Source organism: Cardiocondyla obscurior, linkage group LG14 (assembly GCF_019399895.1).
Source record: "Cardiocondyla obscurior isolate alpha-2009 linkage group LG14, Cobs3.1, whole genome shotgun sequence".
NCBI classification, from domain to species: Eukaryota; Metazoa; Arthropoda; class Insecta; order Hymenoptera; family Formicidae; genus Cardiocondyla; species Cardiocondyla obscurior.
In genome coordinates this window covers 1,619,927-1,643,946 of record NC_091877.1, presented here as the reverse complement: position 1 = coordinate 1,643,946, position 24,020 = coordinate 1,619,927, and the positions used below count along the sequence as shown (strand labels likewise).

General features: G+C 39.4%; 1 protein-coding gene across 3 annotated transcripts; it reads right to left on the bottom strand.

The window, feature by feature from the left end:
- Positions 1 to 1,840: 1,840 nt before the first annotated feature.
- Gdap2 (ganglioside induced differentiation associated protein 2) lies at positions 1,841 to 23,260 on the bottom strand. Of its 3 annotated transcripts, XM_070666406.1 has the most exons (13): positions 22,856 to 23,260; positions 13,447 to 13,536; positions 13,148 to 13,336; positions 12,834 to 12,976; positions 12,615 to 12,747; positions 12,294 to 12,403; positions 11,973 to 12,212; positions 11,715 to 11,883; positions 7,603 to 7,756; positions 4,684 to 4,823; positions 4,219 to 4,273; positions 3,682 to 3,825; positions 1,841 to 3,590 (listed from the first exon to the last, which is right to left on the bottom strand). In XM_070666406.1, exons 2-13 carry the CDS (start codon positions 13,458 to 13,460, stop codon positions 3,528 to 3,530), a joined length of 1,554 nt encoding a protein of 517 aa, XP_070522507.1. In that variant the 5' UTR covers positions 13,461 to 13,536; positions 22,856 to 23,260; the 3' UTR covers positions 1,841 to 3,527. The 3 variants fall into 3 exon arrangements, with proteins under 3 accessions (XP_070522507.1, XP_070522509.1, XP_070522508.1); XM_070666408.1 differs by lacking the exon at positions 13,447 to 13,536 and having other exon boundaries at positions 22,849 to 23,260; XM_070666407.1 differs by lacking the exon at positions 13,447 to 13,536 and having other exon boundaries at positions 22,856 to 23,259.
- Between the last annotated feature and the right edge of the window lie 760 nt (positions 23,261 to 24,020).

Genomic DNA, 24,020 nt, shown 5'->3' with positions numbered 1-24,020 from the left:
CTAGTCTAGTTGATAATACCTTTTTGATGAAAATAATAAAAGAAAATAGGTTCGTATTACGGTTTTGATAAAAGTACATAATTGTCATCTATGCATTATCGAATTAATAATTTTTCTAATTACATATTGTATATTTATTGTATAGAAGAGTTGTAACAAAAGATATACCGAAACGCAAATGGGATTAGTCTCCTGCTTGGCGTAACGTGGGAAGACTTAAAAGTTTCGAGTTTCGAGTGCACTGAGAAAGAAATTAATGTCGCGATGCACGAATGCGGTCCCGCGCAATATTCAGTCGAGAAAGCATATTTGTTTTGTAGAGGGACTAGATTAGGACCTTAAAAGATTATATGTATACATGAGAATTTCCCCAATCGTCTAATAAGTACTTGTCAACATAATCATAGACTCAATCGTCAAATATTTAACGTAAATATCTTAGATATATATGTATATCTCAATATATATTTTAAGGCCAAAACTTTAATCGTATTATAACAAGAGACATGACCGTTGATAACAATTAAGTAAGCAGAAAAGTGTGCCAATGTACCGTCGTATTAAATCCTCCAATGTCTAATAAAATTTTGTCGTGTGGTTCATCGAAAAATTGAGCATATATCTTTCGCAAAGATTATTCTTGTGCTCAGAAAGCCCCAGCTCTCGATCGTATATTGACACATTTTCTATTTACCCGATTTCTAATTGTATTCATCGTTCTCAAATTCCGTTATTTCGTATACAAACTTGCCAAACTAGAGATAAACAATATACATAAGCGAATGAAATTATTCGTATTAATTATTATAAAAATTAATCATCACAGTTCAATAATTTCGAAAATTGTGTTAAGCTATTAATTGGATATATAAGAATCGCCGAACTTTTGCCGGTTATAATTTTTAGGACATTAAAAGAAGGAGCAATCTAAAATATGTAAAATATGTAAATAATAACGTGCGCAATTTCTCCGAATGATTGCGTCTTGAAAGTTTTCGCTTCTCATTAAACTCGATTGTCAGGGACGGACAGTGAGGTCATTAAACTTAAAAGTATGAAATATTCTATTTGACACTATTGGCCCCTCCGAATAGTACGAGGTTAATTCTTTCCGACTATTCGCAGCGCGAATAGCATTAAAAGTTTTTTGCAAAACATAATATGTAAATGCAGTAACATGAATAAATACTATCCCATCGCTGCGAACATAATAACTACATTTAAAAAGCACAATGGTCGTGGAATCAATTGCGTGGATGCACGATTTAAAAAGAAAAAAAAATAGAAAAAAAATACAACAATTAGCAAAAATTTAATAGTTAATATATTATTAGATTAATAGGAGTACTGTTACACAAAATTAAGATATTTAAGTAAAAAATATTATAACAGAAAGTGCAATTATAAAATCGTTTTTCACGCAAAGAATATTATATGTCAAAAGTGTACAAATTGTTTACAAATGAATAATCGCGCTTGAAAAATCGGAAATTTATTTAACTCGGCGTAAAAGCGTGTAACACGCTTAACGAGCGAATACCGAACGAATACAGCGGCTACCGACATTGATCGATTGCGTGTGTTATTTTTCTAGCGATGGATTTGTTCGGTGTTCGTTCGCTAAGTGTATACTCCACTTTACACGGCAGCCGTGGATATATTAATGAGACGATATTCGTAATGCACATAAGATTTTAAATAAATTTCCCAAAAAAAATTGCAGAGACGCGTTCGTAGTTTTATACGTTGTTAAGACACGCGCACTGATCATCGCACATTTACACAATTGTTACGTAGTCATTGCGTTTTCTAAATCCGGTCATACGATGATTACGAGTACTTTTTTTTTCTTTTCTTTTTTTTTTTTTTAATTCCGTAACTCTCTGTTTATATGCGTATAAACACTTATGTATTTGATCACACGGACGATTGTATCTTCGGCGGAGGTAGCGTGGTCAATTAACCCATTGCTTTCTCAACTCATCCGCGGCTGATGAAGCACGAAATAGTTATTTCCCGCTCGTCGTATTTAAAACCGAAGTCAATGGAAAGTTAAACAAGAGCGGATGGTTGAAAGTAAACGTGTCACACTTGCAAAATATTCGTGATTCGGCGGGCGTGAGAAATGGGCTAATCGACGCGATTAACAGGTTTTTAACTTCTTTAATTTATTTCTTTAATTGCTAAAAATGCTTAACAACAGGGATAACGATTTTTTTTTTCTTCTTTTCATTATTTTTTTTTTTTTTTTTGTTTTTTGCCTCCCGAAATACATCGCGAGCAAGCTCTTAAATTTATTGCTTCTTCTATTCTATAACTGTCCCGTACATACGTCTTCGGCGCTCAACGTTAACATTTCAGCGGCGTCGCTTTGTACCTCGCGTCAAAGTTCCCCGGCGGGGGAGAGAAGACAAACGTAGTCTTAAAATTCATCAAATCCGTTGAGCGCCGAGGACGTGACATCACAGTAAAACATCCAACCGCACTTTGTTCGTAGCCGATGATTTCTTATTAGTATATCGAAAATACCGCGGCTATACGGCAGCGGCGGCGGCGGCGGCGGCGGCGGCGCAGCACAATCTTTTCGTCAACGATGTGAATTAATAAAATATTGACAATATATAATAATCAAATAGACGCTCTTCGCTGTATAACGATTGGTATACGAAAATAACAGAAAGCGATCGACGGTCTGTGTTAAGCCGACGTATAATTCTAGTGCGTCGTCAAATGCTTTCCTTTAACCCTTCTACTGCTTTTACAGGCAGTTACTAAAGCTAAGAATCTGCCACGAATAGCATAATATGTACAAGGGCGAGAGATTAATATTTCAGCTTCTTGGATTTTGTTTTACGTGCGACGACGACGATGAGAATACTGATTATTGATATTTTGGCAGCCGATGTTCGCTCTAAGCGAATAGTAATTTATTACTGAATAAAGAGAATGTACTCTGGGTTTAACAATGCACTTCCAGCTGTGCATACGGTCGATCCGGCTTTCTCCGTTACTTATCTTAATGTGGATTGTCCAGTACCAAGTTTTTATCTTCGTACTTTCGGGGACGTAAAAACTCGTGAGCGTGCGCACGAGTAAAATGAACCAATCAACGTCAAAAGCAGGCGGGCAGTGGTTTCTTGATTTTTTTTTTGTCTTTTTCTTTTTGTATTAATATTCGTATTAACGTTCGCGCGGCCGATCGTCCTTTCGTTCTTTTTTTTCTTTTTTTTTTTATTTTTCTCTTGCTAAGCGGTCCACGAGGCACTTGGACAAATCGACTTCAAGTTATTGCGAAACCGGAGTTCGAAGATACGAGCTATCGTAGCCAGTCGTACTTGATCGTTGCCAAACACCCACGAGATGTACCAGCAGTCACGAATCATACGTACAGTTCTCATGATTGAGTGGCGCAACGAATGTTGTTGCAAAAATACGAATAGTCCACCATACGAATTGCACAGACGCAGACTCGATCTTGCCTCGGTTTTGACGCTTCGCTGCTTTCCGTTTAAATTTTCGCCTGCGAATTACGTGGACGTTGATGGCGACGACATAACCTGCTCAGGTTGATAATACCTCAGGCCATTTACCTGTAGAAAATAAATTTTTTTTTTGTATATATTTGCGCGAAACTAGACGAAATTTTTTTAATTCGAATGTCGCTTCGTCCGCTGATCGTACCGTCATGTCGTATTCTGTGATATAGGCTGGGATCTCGAGTTGGTCAGGCGGCATAACTTCATAAAGATATTCTACTCCAGGCAAATTGTGAACTTTTTGTTTGATCGCTGGAGCCATGAAGGTCGTGAACCACCACGTCATCATCTATAATAAATTATTAATTGTATTTATAAAAGCGAAAACGGAATTTTTTTTTCAATCTTACAAAGCCGTAATGCAAAGAAAAAATAAGAGTGGAATCTACGTTGAAATAATGACCATTTTTTTCAGTTAATTATTAGATATTTTTTTATCAAAACAAGAAATTAAATCACAAAATTACAGTGACTAGACTAACGAAGTACGAATAACCAGGAAACTCATTGCTATCGTTCCGAAGATGATTCGTCATGCATAAACGTGGGAAATGCAATAATAACGTTCATTAACAATGCGGTTTTGCGTCTTAAACGCTTTTTAAAACACACGACGTTTGAGCATGAGGTTTGAGCTCGTAATATCAGCGTTTAATTACAACGCGATGATACCGTTACTAACCTTGGTCCAGAAGGTAGGATGGATAATGTAGAAATGTTTTAGATTCTTCTTATACCTGTAAAAGAAACTCTGTTTCAAGATTGCTATCAAATTTCTGCAAACAAGCGGAATCGAGTTGCGAAGACAGCAGCTCGATGCAACTTGTTGTTGCATAACTAGGACTATGGTAATTTAACAAACGCTCAGGCTTTATTCTTCTCTTAGCGAAACAAAATAAAATATAAATTTTTATTTATAGTTTAACACGATATTCACGTTCTTCTATTTTTTATTAAATATTGCGAACCGTTAATTTATTTATGAATAATTAAAAAAAAAAATTGTTTTGACGAATTTTGGACGTCAGACAATCAAATGCCTTACTCTACTTTTTTGAGCTGGACATATCTTAAAAATGTGGTAGATAGTACATTAAAATGCGATCAATAGATTCGATGTGTTTGATACTTGAAGCGCATAACTTACTTGTAGGGAAGCACATTGTAGACTTCACGCAGCCAGTTTAAACTGGGGTAATTGCTGCTGGCCGTAAGGGTATGGAAATACGCGATAACGTAATCTCCTTTCACGATGGGATCCAGCAATTGTATCAGGTACAGCAAGGCCTGAAATTGCAAGAGACACAAAGATTAAAAAAAAGGGCATTACGCTAATTTTCACTTAGTATTATTAAAAAAAAAAAAAAATTTTTTATAAAAAAAAATCTGCAGTGATTGTGTCCCTTAAAATACGCTGGAGGTTTATTTTGCGTAAAAAGTAATATGCGTTGTCAAAGTAGAGTAGAGGGTAATATATCCGAAAATAAATGCTGCGTAAATATTCTCGGGATCGATGAGACGTCAGCAGCGAGATATACAGAATGCATTTCGCAAGCTTTTCCTACGTTGTAGAATACGCGATGTAGAATATCCTCTGTGAGCTACTTCTATTGAACCAGCGGTAGCAGTTGCATTGTGATTTCATCGTTTCACCTTTAGAGAAACCTAAAGGTTCGAGACCGACAAATGTCGGTGTTTCAGGCGATCAATGAACTCTTAGCAACATGCATGTATCGTAAGCCCGACAGGATTATAGTAAGATATTTTTATACTGCGGCAACATAGGCTCATTAATCACATTAGCGCAAATAAAAAGAAGCTTTTCCGTTACACGAGCTTCTGAAAATCTGTTCGACGCGAAAATCGATTTTATCTTCATTAAATACAAATTGACTTTTATTTATACACGACATTTTCGGACCTCTAGTCATTGATATAATATTTATGATAAAATTCTTAAGCCACATTATATTATTCCAGTATCCCTTCGCTTTGATTAATACCAAATTGATAATATTAAATAACGTAAAAATCATAATTCAACATTATTTCACAAAAGTGTTCGTAGCGAACCAACTATGCGTATTAAACGCTCAAATGATACGCTGTGCGTACGGTGATTGTTATCTATTATCTCATCGCAATACAATGAAGAAGTTGAAATTTATTCGCTTTTAGAACTTCCGTTAGAAGCTGCAGAGTAAAAAAGAAAAAAAAAGGGGGGGAAAAAAAAATCAATGAAAGACAGATCGATGTCTGACGCTGTTGATGAGGAGTTCGCGCCAAATAAAAATCAGAGCGCTTTTATAAATCGCAAAACGTATCGCTATCTGTATTATGACCCTGAAGTCACGTTATATTAGGCCGCTGTGTAATTAGCGTCCCAACTGAGCGTAAACGTTACATCTTAAAAGCGGGTCAGTGAATATGAGACAGAGCCGCGAGGTTTGCGCAGATGTTTAAATTAACGAAATGAATGGAAACCCAGTAATAGCGGACGGTACTATGCACGTCGAATCTCCCGTCTTGGAACACGCATCTCGCGCGTTATGTATACACGGCGCTGTTTCAACAGCCGCTACATGGCGGCGCATATTTTTAGCTGCACCGGCGAATCTTTATATGACATCGTTGATATTCTTATCTCAATCAAAGTAGCGAGGAATCTCACTGAGCGGCCGTAGACCATCGACGCGATGGACCGGCAATCGAGGTGAAAACTTTCGTTCGTTCTTTGTGAAATTCGTACGAGTTACATTACCAAATAAATAATTAAATAAATATAAATAAATTAATAAAAAAAATTAGGGAGAGAACAATTTAATGATTGTTCGTTTTTTTTTTTTTCTTTTTTTCTTTTAATCGCCGATGATGTGATGTCCGCGTCATCGGCATATCGTGGTCGGTGCAAATGGGTTAATAGGGTGAGAAAGTTACATTGGGGATGGGGGTGCGCGTCGCGACGACGTTGCAATCCGCTCTCACCCTCCCTATGGGGGACTCGTACCGCGGTCGGTCTATTTCTGGACGTGTAAATATCGATTCGCCACCCGCCGCTATATCTCACTGCGTTCCGGCTACGAGCTGAGTAAGGATGAGTCCGATAGGGAAAGGAAATGACACGGCGAGACAACTGGCGCAAAGATAGGTGTCGAATGATTGAGGCTTGGCCTGGACGCGATAGCAATCGACAGCAACGCGCGCAGGTCAGCGATTCTATGCCGCCCGGATTCGTTAAAGCCGGCAAGCGTTTATAGAATACTTGGGAAAAGAGATATGGGAAAGTGGTACGGTCACCTCGGCTTTGTCCATCTCCGAAAAGGACATTTTTTGTTTTTATCTGTAATAATTTGTGAAACGTTTCCGATATCCGATAAGAGAGTTTCTATTCCACTTCGATTAGCAGATAGCCTTTTCAAAAAAGAAATTTTTATTCGCTGCCGAGTACCTTTAATAACTATTCAGACAAATGCATTTCAATTCTTTTACAGTTGACTGTGACATTATGACTATAATATTAATGTTAATAATATATTAATGTTAATAATATATTATGACTATAATATTAATGGAGTTAATATAAATACATGATATTTTATTTTATTGAAATTGATCGAAAAGTTGTGCTTATAGATTTATAAATATTAATTTTAATATTAAAATTTATCTGAATGATACGTATATGCATCGCGCCAGGGTGTTAAAAATCAAAGACGACTTCAACAGAAAACTACTTTGTGAAAACTTTCTATTATACAAACGAATCGATTAAATTGCAAAGGGCAGCTAAGAGTGGCTATAGAATAATAACACACGTGCATAGAAATCTTTAATTATTTAAAAACTTTAATGTAATAAATTCAGAATAATTCGGCTACAATTTTTATTAATTAAAAAAAAAAAATTAAATTAAAAAAAAAATTTCAAGTATTATTTTCAAATTTTAATCGTCGAACTTTTATCGAGCTGGTACTTTTTGCCGTAATATTGTTTTGCAGTGCGCGGCGATATTTCTTGTATAATCCATAGCGATATTGATTTTCGGGGCACACGCAAAGGTTCTTACCTTATCTAGATTGATTTTGGTGGCCGGGAACCATTTGCCGACAAAAACCACCACCGGTCGGCCCTGCCGGTCCACGCCGCTCTGGTACAAACAGCCGATTCCCGAGACCTCCGTCAGGTCCTCCGTCTTTGCCCTTCTAAGGAGCCTTTCGTACCTACAAAACAGCAAATTCGTTCGCCACGTTCGTTTGCTCGGTACATGAATTCCTTCTCTATTGCTACATATAATCGCGCAGCCATATTTTATGGGCACGTTTCGTTTTCAAGGTAATGATAAGTCGCGATAAGACAAACTGCACGATTACAGTAGGAATATCCACCATAATGTTCTTAGTACGTTCAGTAATGGTTTTGAATGATCATGCCGTGTGTAGAAAAAAAATAGAAAAGAAATTGCTATTAATTGGTACACTGTGTCCCGTCAGAGAAAAGCGCAAAACGTCGGTAATGATTTGACGTGACTACGAATTTATTTCCACGCGCAAGTTAAACTGACGAGAAAGAAAAGAAAATTTTAATTATAAACAACGCGCTTAAACTATTTCCTCCGCGACGAGCTCGAAGAAAGAGATACAGCACGACGCGGACGTGTTACTCGACTCACAAAGTCATCTTACTTGTCATCGGCTAACTTTAATTACAATAAGGAAGACCGTTCTGCTTTGCATAACGTAAACTGCAAACAGTGACGTGCATAAAAATGTAGTTTTATGAAACATAAATAAAATTACATAAGCGTATTTTATCACAAACTCTTAAATCCCGTCGCGAATTTTACTCGAGCCTAATAATCCTCTGCTCGATACAATTTTTTTCTTTTCTTTCCTCGAGTAGTTAATCGAAAATGTATTTTGCGCCGTGTTAATGAGATTTCACTTTGCACATGACGACCAGTCGATCAATTCCAAATCTTTTGTTCTAAGATCGGTAAACGTAAATAAATGAAAGAAATCGGCAGTGACGGTACTGTGCCGTGCGTGGATTCTTCGGTGCTGAATCGATCACCACCAGCGCCGGTTTCCTTCGACGCTAATCGGTACGGGAAATATACTGGACATACGCCAATAAAAAAGCCAGGGATCAATAGCGAGCTAATAACGAAACCGAGGCACCATTCGCGTCGCGTTCGACACGAGGTTCGACGACGCGCGTAATAACGGGCGCTAGCCCTTGATACACACCGGTCCTCGTCCTCGATGACATCCACCATGTCAATCATGACCATTCTGATGTCACGTTCCCTTCGTGATTGTCGCCTTCGGCGACCCTTGTCTCGGTAGAAAAAAGGGGTAGTCGAGAGTAAAAATTAATCGGGCCTACTAGCAGCCGTGCCTGTCAGTCCTTGCTCGCGACATTCGGTTAGGAAAAAAAAAAAAAAAGAAAAGGTTAGCCACGGCACAACGAACGGAAGACCACGCACGGTGTTCGATCGGAGCGCGAGCCGAGGGAGGCGATGGCGACGAGGGATGGCAACGGTACGGCTAGTCGCGGCAAACTGAACGGGCCGAATCGAATCGCCTTGTCTAGAGAAGGAGTGCCGCTTCTCGGTAGCGACGTCCACGACGACTATGATGTCTACGAGGTGCTCGCACGGCGCCTGCCCGGCTCGCGGAAAGCTGCGTGCTCGTTGCGCAGATCGAGGCGACGAAGCGCGGAGTAGGGGTCGCGAGCCCGTGGTTTAATTCGATCGCAATGTGTATTCCTTTAATTACGGATAATATACCGTCCATACCGACCTTGGGCAACCTGTCAACGTTTGTCGTTCGGTTTGCGCTTTTTGCAATCATTTTTGTAATGGTCCAGTTGGGAAACAGGAAGCTCGAGCGCCGCGATCCGTTTCCGATCGTCCGCGCCGTTTCTCGGTTCCGGCACGCTGGCGCGATGCGCGTGTATATAGATATAAATTAAATCTTGCCTGAAGGCTTAGGAAATAAATAAAATAATGAACAAGGTAGTCATTTCTTGCGGCGAGAAGATAAAATCAAGTGCGAGACGCGTCTGATTCTTCATCGTGCATTTGCTTAAAGAATTATCTTTGTTATCGAGCACGGTTTGGTGGACGAGAGTTTCGTCGCAATCTAGCCTTCGGATATAAATCTAAGGACACAGCTGATTTAGCATGAATAAAGTCTTTCGTCAAAGCACCCTTTGGCGATCGATCACGTATTTTCGATCGTATTCGCGTCAGACGACTGTGGAAGCCAGTCAGTCCAAAGGACGAAAAATATTTTCATTTTTATACACAAGCTACTAATACTTTAAGTTGTTGTTGGAGTATTAAACTTTTGAATGACGAGTATACACTTAATAAGTAAAGTTAACGTATTAAAATTACTTTTAAATTTAAATTCAGAAACTGACAAGTCTAAAAAAAAAAAAAAAAAAAAGAAACGTATGGACGTGGCACATGTCGATGAATTAGCATTTCGCTAAAGTATTCGTGCGCAGTAGGAACATTCGGCGTTTCGAGATTATCTTAGATTGAAAAAACAAATATGTACCTGACGAATTAATCAGGACCATTGGCGTACGTAAAAATAATTTGCAATGACAAATCAAATGTATCGTTACTCAAAAATAGATTAACGTTGTTACTATCCTTAGAAACTACTATTTCTGAGGAAAAAAAAAAATTAGATAACAAATTACAAAGAAGTTGCTACTGCACGCGATTGCGTCATATTGTTGTTTAAGACTGCAGTTTCAGTGGCCTTGACTTCGATTAAACAGACACAAGGCATTTGATCGAAAGTATGGCACAAAAATGTTCTCTAAGCTAAATATACTTCTGTAATATCGCAGATAAAAATCGAGCCGTATTTGAGATCTTAAAACCGCGTTTTAAACTTTCGTTATACTTGGAATTAAATGGATCGTGTATTGTAAATTTATCTATCTTAACAGCGCGCTTAATGTGCCGCTGGTTTCATAGAACACGATAGCGGAATGGACTATTAATTGATTAAAGCGAAAAAAGAAACGTATCATTCTAATTTGCGAAACAGGCGCGCATAATGAATCACCGTGATTGGTATAATGAATGGTTTAAGTCACACATGGATCTGCCGTCTCGCTGTAATAAGCTCAACACATCACGATAAAATGACGTCGATGACAATCTCAGCCCCGAAATAAACATGTAATACGACAGAAAATGTCAGAGCTGAACGAATGATTTATCTCTATGACGCAAATGATATTTCAACGCTGAAATCAATTAAAGACAGGTATTACGAAGTAAACTTTGTATGTGCGTCATAGACGCGAAAGTCGATAAACAATATAAGTCAGAAATATGATATCGTTTTGTCAACTGTATGATATACATATTTACTATAATATCAGATAATCAATATAACTATATAACTATTCTTAATACGATTGCGAACGCTTATAAGTACTGGAGAACTTTCGTTTCAAAGAACGTAAACTTATATTAAAAACAAAAAATTCCTGAATATACGCGCGAAATAAATATTAAATCAAAATTTTTTTTTAAGAGAACACAAACCCCCAGAAGTAATGTTGAGTAATATATTACTTTAAATCTCTGTTTTTATTTATTTTGTATATTTGTCTGGCATTGTAATTTTCATATTAATGTCGATATAGAAGAAATCTTTTAACTATTAATTGTATAGCAATGTTCGACTTTTGTATCAGTAGGAAAGACAGTTTTCCAACGTGTATGTTAGTTCTCGTTATACTTCGTGGATAAAAGGGAGAGAAACCGTGTGCCGATCGAGATTAAAAATTGTCGAGACTACAATTACCCTCCAAGAAAAATTAATTTTGCAATAGTTGTACAATTTTTCATTAATTTATTTGCATAAATATGTAAAGATCAAACATTAACCTAATATAATCTATATTAAAAAAAGAAAAAAAATCTCTTAGATAAAGAAACATTTAACGTCTCTATCATTAATAATTTAATTGAATTAAATCACGAAAAAAAAAATTATGCCATGTTCCGATTTAAATTCATTATTTACAGTCAATAATTAATCATTGCGGAATTAATTAGATTTTTATAAAAATGTGATGCAAATATTTCTGTAAAAAAAAAAAAAAAAAAAAAAACCTAATAAAGGCTATCGCACAAATTCTTACCTTTCTTTATGTTGCATTTGCTTGAGCATAATGTCCGCCAGTGGATCGGCAAAAGGTCTCTCTCCCAAAAGTCTCTGTCGGTCCAAATCACCTTGCATTTGCGCAAAGGCATGTTCGCCGATATTGACCGAGGTCTCCAGTTGTGTCGAAAGTTCTACCGTTTCGTCGCCTGTAAAAATAAGACGTGCTTTTAGGAACGTCCCTTAAAACTTTCCACATGTGGTTGCAATATTACTTCTGAACGTTCTCTTCGGTTACCGTGCAAAGCGTGCTGGGGATTGTCAATAATTCTAATTTGTCTATCCGGAAGTAAAGGCTCGCCGTCCGTTCCTCCGATATCACTCGGTAGTTGCCAACAAGCGTTATCCTGCTCTGCCAAATTTCGGGGAAAATAAAGCGGCAGGAGGACTTCGTATATTCCGAGATCGCACGGCTCCAGTACAAATATAACGCACGTTAACGAATCGCTGTATTGCTCCATGAATCTACGTACCGTTCCTAGAAAGGAAAGAATTATTTATTCATCGTGTATTGACGTATTTTTAAATTTAGTCTGATATTTATTTGCTCGGTACTCACTCAGAGCTATATGCGCTCCTGCATCGGGAGGATAGTTTCTTCGTATTGAATTTATTACTGGTAGAGCAATGGTTCGCAATCCCATTTCTCTCGCTTTTTGTAGAACATTTCTATAATTATTAGAAAAAAAAAAGACATTTATAAAATTAGAAGGCTTATACTTTTTATATAACGACTTTTTATTTAGTATTTTCGTAGCAAAAAATTAAAAATAATTTATGTGCTTTTTCTTTTAACAAAATTTATTTTCTACATATTTTTGGTTAAAGGAATTAAAGAACAAAATTAATGCTTTTCTACATACGTTAAAATTGAAATTACCTATAGCAACAATGTAACGTGTTTTGTGCAGCTGTTTGATACTTGACGTTGTAAACTGGTCCAACGGTATGAATAATAAAACGAGCAGATAATCCATGACCCTGTGTTACTCTCACTTCACCAGTTCTGCATTCTGCAATTGAGATTTTAAGAATCAAAATTTTGTTAAAAAGACACATTCTATCATAATCAGAACACAATACGTGTCAAAATACAGACCTTTAATTTCATTAAATATCTCTAATTTGAGCGCAGAACCAGCTCTGCTGAAGATTCTTTGGCACATAGGACTATTATCATCCATTGTCTCGTTGGTAGGATTTACTACCGCATCTACTTGTAATATTGAGATATCCCCGGTCCTAAAAAAAAAAAAATTGTAAAGCATTCGCATATCTAATAAATTTATTATCAATTTAATTTGATAGCTAACGGAACAAGTCGACAATTAAAACGAAAAACACAAACAAAAAAGAAACTGTAAAATAGAAAATTAAATTTTGTATTTTTTAAATTTAAATCCAAATGCTCACCATAGCGCGAGTTTATTGTTGAGCGAAGGTTGGCAAGGAAAAGGGTTTATAGCGTGGTGCGCCGTTTCCCGAGTCGAGTCGGAGTAGTCCGTGTATCGATGCTGGATGGGATAGTCAGCCCATCGTTTCAACACAGCCGGCTCCACAATGTCCTGGACGACACCCAAGGGTTCCATCAGCCTCATCCAGCTGAAAGTCGTACCATATGTTAGAGCGAGCGCGCACTTGTTCCGTGCTCCGATGAAAAATGGAGCAGCATCCCTTTGTTTTCCTATCAGCTGTTTCGAGTCTAACCTCACCTCGTTTCTGCCATTTCTCTGCCTGACGTGCGTCATACGCGGCACGGTCATTGACCCGGAAAGAGTATATGTAACATTCAGCTCAGCTGGCTAATGTTTCGCACAACAATCAATACGAAATTTATGCGTTAGATGTTGCTGATAAAATATGCATAGCAAATTGAAATAATTAAGCATAGGTATATATGTACGTTGTCTCAAACTGTATAATTAATCACTTAACGAGATAACGTAAATAATATTAAACTTAATATTGTTAAGTATTTGGGATTCTTCCGTGAGAATTCGGGTGGGAGGAGAGGACGGAGAATTATTTTTTTTTTTCCCCTCAGTTGAAACGTTTCGCGTGACTAAAAATCTTCATTGCGGGTAATCGAGGTATTCTACGTAACATCGGAGATATTCTATATAAAAGTGCGATAATACTTTTATTATTTGAGCTATTCCGAACGCGTGCTCGTTCGATTCTCGTAACAAAAGTGCCATGCTGGGGCAGTTGGCATTCCACCGTATATTTCTAAAAATAAATAAAGTTCCGTCGATAAAAATGTGGGCCGTGCATCACGGGCAAGGAGAACGAAGCTTGCGGAGCTCGACCAAGGACGCAGCTCCGATCGAGCGCTTTGAAAGCGCAAGCTACTCGCATGTCAGAACAATCATTTGCGTTTATGTCAAAAGGCAAGTAGATAAAATTCTGCGAAAATAAAAAAAGTAATAAAAAAGATAAATTTTAAGTTAACCGTGCGCTCTCAATAGAATTTAAAAAAAACTTACACACTGCGAAATTTATTAAAATCTTCTGGGAGATCTACTTCGAAAAAGTAGAAATTCCTTAATTATGATCATTTTTAATGGATCATTAACGAAGCAGTATTTGACAGAAATATACGTTACTCTTTAATGTAAATTTTTCCGCGATCGAGCGCTGTTTTTAGTGCAATGTTATCTTTTTGTTTGTCGATTGGGAAATACTATGAACAAAAATAGATAAGTGCTCATTTGTAATATTCATAGTGCATGTAATGCATAAATATGTAGTATATTACACAAATCGATATTAGGAGACACGGTCGTGCCATGCCGTTTACTGTAGGTCGTTTCGATTAACTTAATCGGATATACTTATCAAACAGTAGCCACAATATCCTGTTGATACCAGTTATTTACCTTTCGGTTATTCGACGAAGAGAAAATATTATAAAAAAAAAAAAAAAATATCAAATTCAAAGTAAATTACGTAACTGGAAATTTTGCTGTAAACAACTTCGTCGGCTGTGTCCATTGCCGATGAAGTTAATCGAAGTTTGGTCGAAGTCGCTTTACGAGTTCCTTAAATCATCACGATTCAGTAACTAAACCAACTTCTAACAGGCTTAAGTTGGAGGGCTGGAGTTTCTATTATACGACGAAAGTGTTGTTCGTCGTCGGTCTACGTAATAATTTTAACGACGTTAGCAGTGATGATCTGATTACGTGTACATCGCCGGGCAGAATTTTTGCGATTGCAGATTTCGCTTTTATACTCTACGTTTGCTGTTTTTTATTGTCTTGTACGTTCCACTGTCGGCGATCGAATTGTTTGGAGCTATGTTACGTGCATATAGATAGAGTGTACACTGCCGATAATGGCGAGGAGCCGAGGAACTGGCGCCGTCTGGCCTCAAACGGATCTTAAGCGTTCTGTAAATCCATTAAAGGAAGAGGACCGTCGACCTCGATGCAACGGCCAGAATAATTCACACTCGCTCGTAGTAGTAAGGAGAGTTCCGCCAATGCAAATCGATATAAAGAAGTAGAAAAAAAAAAGAAAAGCCATCTCTCGTATTTATATCTCCGTGCGAAAGAGACGCGGAGGTATTACGAGACGTTTTTGCTTCGTTCTTTTAAAGAGGCAAAGTGATCCCGGGGGGGAACTGATAATGAATCAAATATTGAAATTCACATTATCGCCATTCATTCGAAATCTAGTTCAAACGAGAATTGAATTTGTCCGACTATCGATGAGCGAAGCAATAAAAGCGAAGAAGCATAAAATAGATACAAAGAGGAAGCGATAATTGTTTATTTATTCGACGCTCGTCGATAATTTAGACTTGAATTTGAGAAGAAAACCCGCGCAAATAATGTTTAATTAAGTTTAATTAATTAATCAATTAATTAATTTAAATATGCGCATCAGAAAAACGTTTATATTTCTTTTAATATGCGAGACGAGTACCGTTGCAAATAATACACAATCGCTATACATATACGGAGACAATTTACGAGGCAGCCTTTGATCTCAGCTGCGACGAGACGGAGATACGTACACGTTGTACGTACATAGATCTAACGACCGCGCATTGCATTAAATAAAAAATATGCGAATTATCTTTACGGAATAATTCACTATTTACGTAATACCAGCTACGTCAGCTCTCTTATCCAACTATAAACAGTCTTGTACACAGAAACGCACACAAGGCTGGCCGATCAATCGATACCCTAGACTCGCGCGAGCCGAAAACACGCTCTTACCGCCGGTACGGACGTCGTGTCTCACCCGTAGATCCCAACAGGGATCAGGAATTGACGGGTTCGCGAATACCGTTATATCGCTGCCCCAATTCGATACTCGAGGTATCTTTAGACGGCAAGATTTAAAAGTGGCGCAGATTTAAGCGTTTATCTCTTTAACGGAAATATATGTATAGTTTTCTCCCTTCCCTCCACCCACTCCCCCCTCGATCGAGCGATCGTTACTTCTTCGTTCGCTAGTTTAATGCCAGTCAATGGGGTTGTAACTTTTAATTCGAGAGCGGTAGGGTGTCCCTTGATAAACGCATCCGTTTATTACCTCCTTGCGTAGGGCCCTGCCGACACGTTACGACGCATGAAAGCGCAGGTAGTTGCAAAGTTACGGAGCCGAGCGGGAAACGGAAGGTTTGTACGTTTAACGACCTTACGTCTAATAACTTTATAGCGGCCGATAACATTACCGTGCATAAAGAGGGTCAAAGCCGTTCGATAAATTCATTCTCAGAAATAGATTCGAGGGGGCATCGTACATAAGTAATAGCGCCAGCCCGCCGACAAAACGGCGAGCGGCGCGAAAGTTACAACTGCCGATATGAGAGTTTAATAACGATTTCGTACACCGGCTACGATCTTGCCGTTGGACATGTCGGGCGAACAAACGCGCCGATGCATCGTCGAAGCCTTTTCCAGCCCACCGTTAATACGTATTCCGCAACGCGAAAGGCTTCCAAACGAATCCTTTGTGCGCGCACAGACGCCAGCGAAGTGAAAGAGCTTGAAAAAAAAAAAAAAACAAGTTAAATAAATTAATCGGTAGCCGTCGACATAATCGACGTGGTCGTGTTTACAAAGTCTTAATTGTTGTTGTTAAAAAAAAAAAAATATATAATTATTGATAACAGTTATCAGTGAGTAAAATATTTTTAAGTCAAAGTTTAATCGTCATTTACAGACTTTTTCAAATATCTTATAACAGTTACATCCATAATATTAGATCTTGACATCAGAAGCGACGTAACATATTTTTTTTTTTTTCTCTTTATTTCTTTTCGCATTTCAAATTCTTTCAAATTCTTTTCACGTCGTTTGCGCTCGCGTTCGATAGTGTAAAGTGATAAAATATGCTGAGAGCATCCCTCTCTTGTTCCCTTTAATGAACATATAATTCAATCTATGTGTGTCCCACATTTCCAGCGAGAATGGATCTTATCACGGTTAATCAAGATTTATGGCCGTCTGTTAATGCACGCGAAACCGAAACGAAAATCTTCGGTACGCTCAGCAAAAAATCTATTTCAGCTGGCACGAGGGACCGTGCGCGAAATATTACATTTACAGCCGCAGTAAAGATACTCGCGCAGTTTCTCGATTTTTTAAATCATAATTTGGTACGACAGCGACGAGAAAAACGAGGGCCGTGAGCGAGCGAGCGAAATGCTGTAAATGTGAAATGTAAACGTAGATTGTAAATGTAGACTGGTATAAACCATTTCGAGTTTATTAATAGTTTATTAGCATCCGGCTATCTCTCAAAAGAACGGTAGATCCGGTTGATAACATTCGTCTGACGATCCCCCTCGGTTTACACATTGATAAAACCTGCCGGTACGCTTTATTCGCGGTATCCCATCGATACGATACCGAGATAAAGTTTATTACTCTTGCACTAAAAACTCTGTGCTGATTCGAGAAATGAACCGCGTACACTTAACCATTATTAGCTTTGCCCGACGTGCTTTTGAAAAGTTCCATATTCTCTCGCGTTACGAGATTGATTTCAATTTCCAGCGGGACAATTTCTTGGATAAACATAAAGGTAAAACTAATTTCTTTCGCGAACAATTTTGCGCATACGTAATACGGAGAATTCATTTAAAAGATATACGCGTCACTTTAAATCTTTCTTTTGAAACACCGGCCGTCTTAATTTTGACCTAATTGGAACACACGTCCATTTGTCACATTCAGGTGTCGTATGGCTTGTTCTTAATGCGATATGACGAAATTGACGCGAAGCTTATCTGGCTTTAACCGCGTGACTTGTAAATGTGCGAGTTATACGTCCACCGTACGTACAAATAAATGACTCAGTAAATGACTCAAGGTAAATATTCACGACATTCCTTCGCTTTGTCGAAGTCGCCGAGCTCTCTCGAGCGAACGATCGATGTAATCAGCGATCGTTAAATATTACACCGAGTATCGATTCATTGCCTCATCCGCATCTGAATTCGCAAGCTCGAGTTGTTTTCATTCCAGATGTTTGTTTCGATCAACGCAGACATTCCGTAGTTCCGACTGTTCCGTTCTCGCGTAAGCGCGGAGTTTACGTTCTCACTTAAATCAAGAATTTCATTCTCCCTCGCTGACATTTTCGAGAGATATTTCTGGCTCAAAGCTATCGGAGCAGACGCATAACGGCAATGAACGCTATGCATCATGCAGAGACGTTCGACGTACAATGCACAATGATATATTTGGTATATTATGTCACCGGATGAGTTGATTTTCTAGCGGAATTAATGAATAATCCTTAGTCACTTTACAAATAGCCTTTCGACGCATCATTTCTGAGCGCAATTAAATTTGACAAGATGCTCTTTTTTATTTTTCATTATATTTAGTAAGAAAAGTTAAAAAAAGAAATAATTTTTATACTTTCTACACGTCAATGACTATCCTATATTATAATTCATAATCGACGAAGTAATTTATAATAACTTTATAAAATTCATCAAAGTCTTCTCTTCCAATTAAAAGGAAATTAGAAATCTTTCGATCCCTTATCAAATCGGTTTATTTTTGCTGAAAATCGCACGCGGACTCGTTCTCCGCGATGTATTATTGAAGAGTAAATGAGAAATGATGATTCGAAAAGTTTCGGCGCGGCGCCTTCGAAAACAAGTCACGCCTTGGCGTTCGTAACACTTCAGATTGATCTCCCTATTTGTCGATTTTATTCGCAAGGCAGTCGCCTTGCTATTAAATAGGCGAAAGAGTTATTGAGACACGTACTTTGCATAATCCAAGAGCATCTACCTACGCTCGCAATGTAACGCCTACGGGTTGTCGCAGCGGAAGTTGCGCTAATTAGGAGCCGCGCGAGATCATCAGATATGTTGAGAACTTTTAATTTGAGTCTTCTTGGTAATAATTTTAACCAAGTTTCTCGATATATCGAGAGAAAAAAAAATTAAAAAAAAAACTACACCGCAATTAAAATTAATAATCTTATGCCGATGTATATGTATTATTAGCTGTTCAATATTAAAGCCTGTTTCTTATTTATAACTCATACATACGTATTTAAGTACTTTAACACTAGTTAAGATAGAAATTATGATAAATATGAATGCATTATGTAAAGCTAAAAACTATATATATACTATATGTATATATATATATATATATATTTTTTTTTATTATTTAGGAGAATTTTTTGTTAGACGAAATAAGAAAAAAAAGTTATTCTCGTGAGAAAGTAAATAATTATTTTATCTACTGGTATTCATTACATGATAAACGCTAATTGATAAAATTTACTTCAACACTAGGTTAAAAAAACGGAGCTCGATGTCACATCTCGATGTCGAACTGCGTATTATGTTTTTAATTGTCGGATCCTTGTAATTATCTATTTAATTACTCTACAAGTAAAGCGAAACAAGATAAATCGTATCGTCGCTTGCTTTTGTTACGAGTTATTTTTTTTTTTTTTTTTTCGAATACCTGATAGACGCGGAATGACGGAGCAAAATTGAAAAAAAAAAAAAGAAAAAAACCTGTAGAAAACACAAAGAGCTACCACCGAATAGCGTAAAAAGCGATAACCTCCGACACAATAAATCAATCGAGCGTCACGAAAAACGTTCGAGCAATGACCGTAGCAGTGCGAATAACGGATGTGACGTAATGAGAAACGTTTGTTCTGCTTCTCTCGAGTGTTCGAATAAATGGCGGGTCGGGTGCATTATCAAAGGTGCATACCGAACCGAAGGTCACCACGATTGCTCGTTGCAATTATGTGAACGAACATGTGACTTCAATTGAATAATCTTTATCGGGAGCGGTATCGATTTTTTAAATATTCAGCAACGAATAATAAACGAGCGTAATCTGCCGTGGCTTGATGCAAATTCGTGAAAAATATTAACGTAGACGTTCACAGACTTATACCTTTACGCGATCGTATCAGAAGTATGTCAGAATATTAAAACATGCATAAAATATGAGACTTTAAATATCTCTTCTATGTTCGTTAAGCATTTACACTATCTGCGATCTAATATAATTAGCATACAATCAAATAGCTCCGCAATCTTTGGCAATTAAAACATTAAGTAAGGTTTTTGCTGAGACTTTTTTTTCTACATTTTAATCGTCCAATTTACGTTGTACATTCTTTCCATACGAGTACAAAAAAAAAGATAAAAGATGTATACTGGAGAAAAATTAGCGAGGGCACGGGTCACTGATTCCAAGGGAGTCGCTTCTCGCGCATTACGTGGCAAATCGAGCTGTCAATTGCAAGTTGACAATTGCTTCGTATAAAGTTTCTCAAATTGCACGGCGGAACAATAGATTTCCTGGAGCAGCAGCCGAATCGGTCCACGGGGACACGTGGACCAATCCGACGTTCAGATGCCAAATGTGCAAGGCCGAAAATGCATGACCTACATTATCGATATGCGACCTCTATCGCGATAGATACGACGGCGTGGCACGACCCACCGATAGTTCACCGTATCGCAAAAACGGGGATCAATCGTAATTGCGTAATTTAGAACGATTTAAACCGAGTATCACGAACGACGTTCGTTTACGAGCATTTAATTTGAATTAAAGTAACGGGATTGGAATATTGGGCCCGAGGAACGACTAACAGTCAGCTTGACAAATCAATGAACGATATAAACTAAATGTGCTTTACATTAATTCTTTTTTTTTTTTAACACATAGATAGTTATAGTTGTAAATATTAATATTAGTTGTAAAATATATTTTATGCGGCGGGCAGAAAAATAATGATACGTAAGACGCTCAGCAAGCATCATTGTTTGGTTGTTATTCTAATCGTGTATGCTGCTTAGCTTGGCTTTAGCTTACGGCTGTATTTTAAGTACCGACAATACTTGCACAGTTTGCCAAGTTGAAATTACGGTCTACGCAAAAACAATGAGATTCAACTCTAACCGTGTAAAGCCTTTCTCGATCCATTACGGCTGTAAATCAGCATATGTACACGTCGCGACGTTAAAAGACAACGCAAACATTATCGGTTCTTGAAAATAAAAATTTATGCGTCGTCATATTTTAATTATTTATCGCTTCTTCACGATTAGATAACGTATGCGATATTGCAAAAATATTATATTGCAAGAAACGCATATTTCATCAAAATAATAGAAAGGTAAAAAGCTCTTCTTTATTCCGTGTTTAATTTTGCAAAAAAAAAAAGAAAAAAAAAAGAAATTTCTGCCAAACGAGCAGAAACGTTTTGAGTGATCAATCCTCGTTTTTAATTGGCAAGTATAATGTAAATTTTTACGGTGACGATCGTTTGTCATCGGGATATCGTGCATATATGTACATTTCGAAAACACGTTTCGCTAATTATAACCATGAGTAGTGCTTCGCTCGCGAAATAAAACACGAGAGCCGGAGCGTCGAGTCCGAGTGGACATGGGACTCCAGGCAAGGGTCGCAATCGCGCGGTTATCTACGCGAACGCGATGGTCTCGAGCGAGTGATTACAGTCAGCAGTTCTTGCTTTCGGTAATGTAACTGCGCCTTATCTCCGGCGGATTTTTATTGTTAAAGCCGTACGCGTGAAAGACGCGGAGCGTCCCCGAGAGTGCCGAATTACCGAAACGGGTATCTCGGATCGGCCGCGAAACGAGAGAACGTTGCAGCGGCGGAGAGGCGCGGGAACATCGAGTACGAGGACACGCGGAGAGAATGTACGCCGCGCGCGCGAATTATCGACGTCGACGCGCAGGCCGTGCGTACCTCTATACCGGTGCCGCCGAGCCGACGATGTGCGCGATCAAGGTCGCGGCGCATCGCGCCGCTCGCCGCTCGCGCAGTCGATGAGCATCGACTTCTCGACCTTCCGTAACGACGAGGAGAGAGAAATTCCGCCTAGAGAGGAGCCGCGAGCCACGCGCGCCCAACACCTGACGCGGCTGGGCTCTTTAAACCAGAATGGAGCGACACTCGCGTGTTCAGCCGTCGAGCGCTCCTCTCCCGCGCTCCGTCCTGCGCTACGAAACTGCGTGCCGAGGCGGGCAGCCTCGAACCCGAACGTTTCCCCGGCGCGCATAACGAAATTGAGCGGTCCTTGAGATCACGTCTGCCCGTATCGCGGAATATGCGCGCCCGGAATATCGCGTGGGTGAATTGAATTCGAGGGAGGGACGCTCGTGCCTTTATCAGATAGCGCCGTATCTCGCGAGAGACTCCCGACGTAATTGGCCGTAATTGTTCCCGGCTTCGCGGACCACCGCTGTTGTTCAACAACACCGCGTAATAAGCTCGTCGCCTGGGTGCCCTCAGACACGCGTGACAATAGGCGGCGGTTTCGTAATGGCATGTTAATCGCGGTCGCGCTCCCTGCGGCGCCGAGCGACTGGAAATGGCCATCCTCGGCGAACGGACACGCAACCACCGGAAGGACGTTCGTTCAACACGAGCGCGTTTACGCCACCTCGGGAACACCGATATATCCGTCGGACCAGCTTTTTTTTTTTTTTTTTTCCTCCCCCCCGAAGGCTGTTGCGCCGCGATACGACGAAAGCCGTGCCCGCCAAAATCGTCGCACCCCGAGGCCGGAGGGTGGTCCATCGCGACGCGGAGTCTGTAACGCGTTGGCCGCGCACTTCGCACCTCTCACCTGCGGGTGCTCGTCCGCCTGTCGGACCGCTGCGAGGGCAGAGCGGAAGCAGGTCACAGCCCCAGCGGTTGCACGGATGCTCGACGGAACTGCCTCTGGACCTGGACTGGCGAAGACGCGGGAGGTAGGGACAGAGGACCGACTGGCAGAAGGTGTGCGGAAAACAAAAAAAGAAAAGAAAGAAAGACAGAGAGGGAGAGAGAAAGAGAGAGAGAGAGAGGAAAGAGACGGAGGAGCGGTACCACTTTCTCTTCCCGCTTCACGTAGAAACGTCAGCTCTGCTCTCTCGAGCTGGAGCTCCCGTGAGCGCGGCGCCGAGTTAAAACCCGCCACGATGACCGACGACCGTACCGTCGCATTCGTGCGCGAACGCTGACTGACGGACGCGCGCGACGTCCTTGTCAGGCCAAGCCGATCGGTACACGGCGGCAGTGCGGCACCGGAACACGCGCGCGCGCACGCTCTCCTCCACGTCGGAGCGGCATGGCCCCCGTGTGCGGCTCGCACCTGCGGTTAAGTAATTCCGAGTCGAACGCGCGGCGTATCTAGACATCATAAATGTTTCAGGAATATTACCAGAATGCGAACCTATGCCACAACAAAGTAGTTGAATTACACTTGTAGCGCGAACGCTATAAGCGCTACTTTATCATTACGAGGACTGTGTCCGACTTTGCGTGAGACGTACGAACGTAGTTCCGCGACTCAAACTGTCGATGATAATATGTTTAAGTTTTCTTTATTATTTTTTTTTTTTTTTATCGACACTTTGCGCTAGGAATTTATTGTTAGATGTACTAAGCTGTACGTATTTTCTTTTTCTTTTATTCTTTTGCCTTTTTACCCTTCGTGACCCGAGATGCATCTCGGAGGAAGCGGAAGGAGATGTCGGGATGACACTTTTAATGATCGCTTTCTAAGACGTTATCTACATGCCTTTTTTACTTTTGGTAACTGTGAGATGAGGTAGAATCTCGAAAGATAAAATACCAAACGTTTCGGTAAATGGACGTTCGACAGAATGAAATGTACGGAAAGCGTCTCTTATCTACGGATATGATGTATCCTGTTCCGACGGATGTTGTGGAACATTACTTTACCTGCTGCTGATCAATTGGCTTGCGAGACCGTTTTTTATACTCGCATTCGTCGTTATAAATAAATT

Bases quoted from the DNA above. Each gene is read 5' to 3' on its own strand.
- Gdap2 (XM_070666406.1), bottom strand. The intron at 12,977-13,147 runs GTGAGCATTTGG...TTTTTTTTTTAG, and splicing joins AACAATAAACTCGCGCTATG to GACCGGGGATATCTCAATAT. The intron at 4,274-4,683 runs GTAAGTTATGCG...TTTCTTTTACAG, and splicing joins TACAATGTGCTTCCCTACAA to GTATAAGAAGAATCTAAAAC.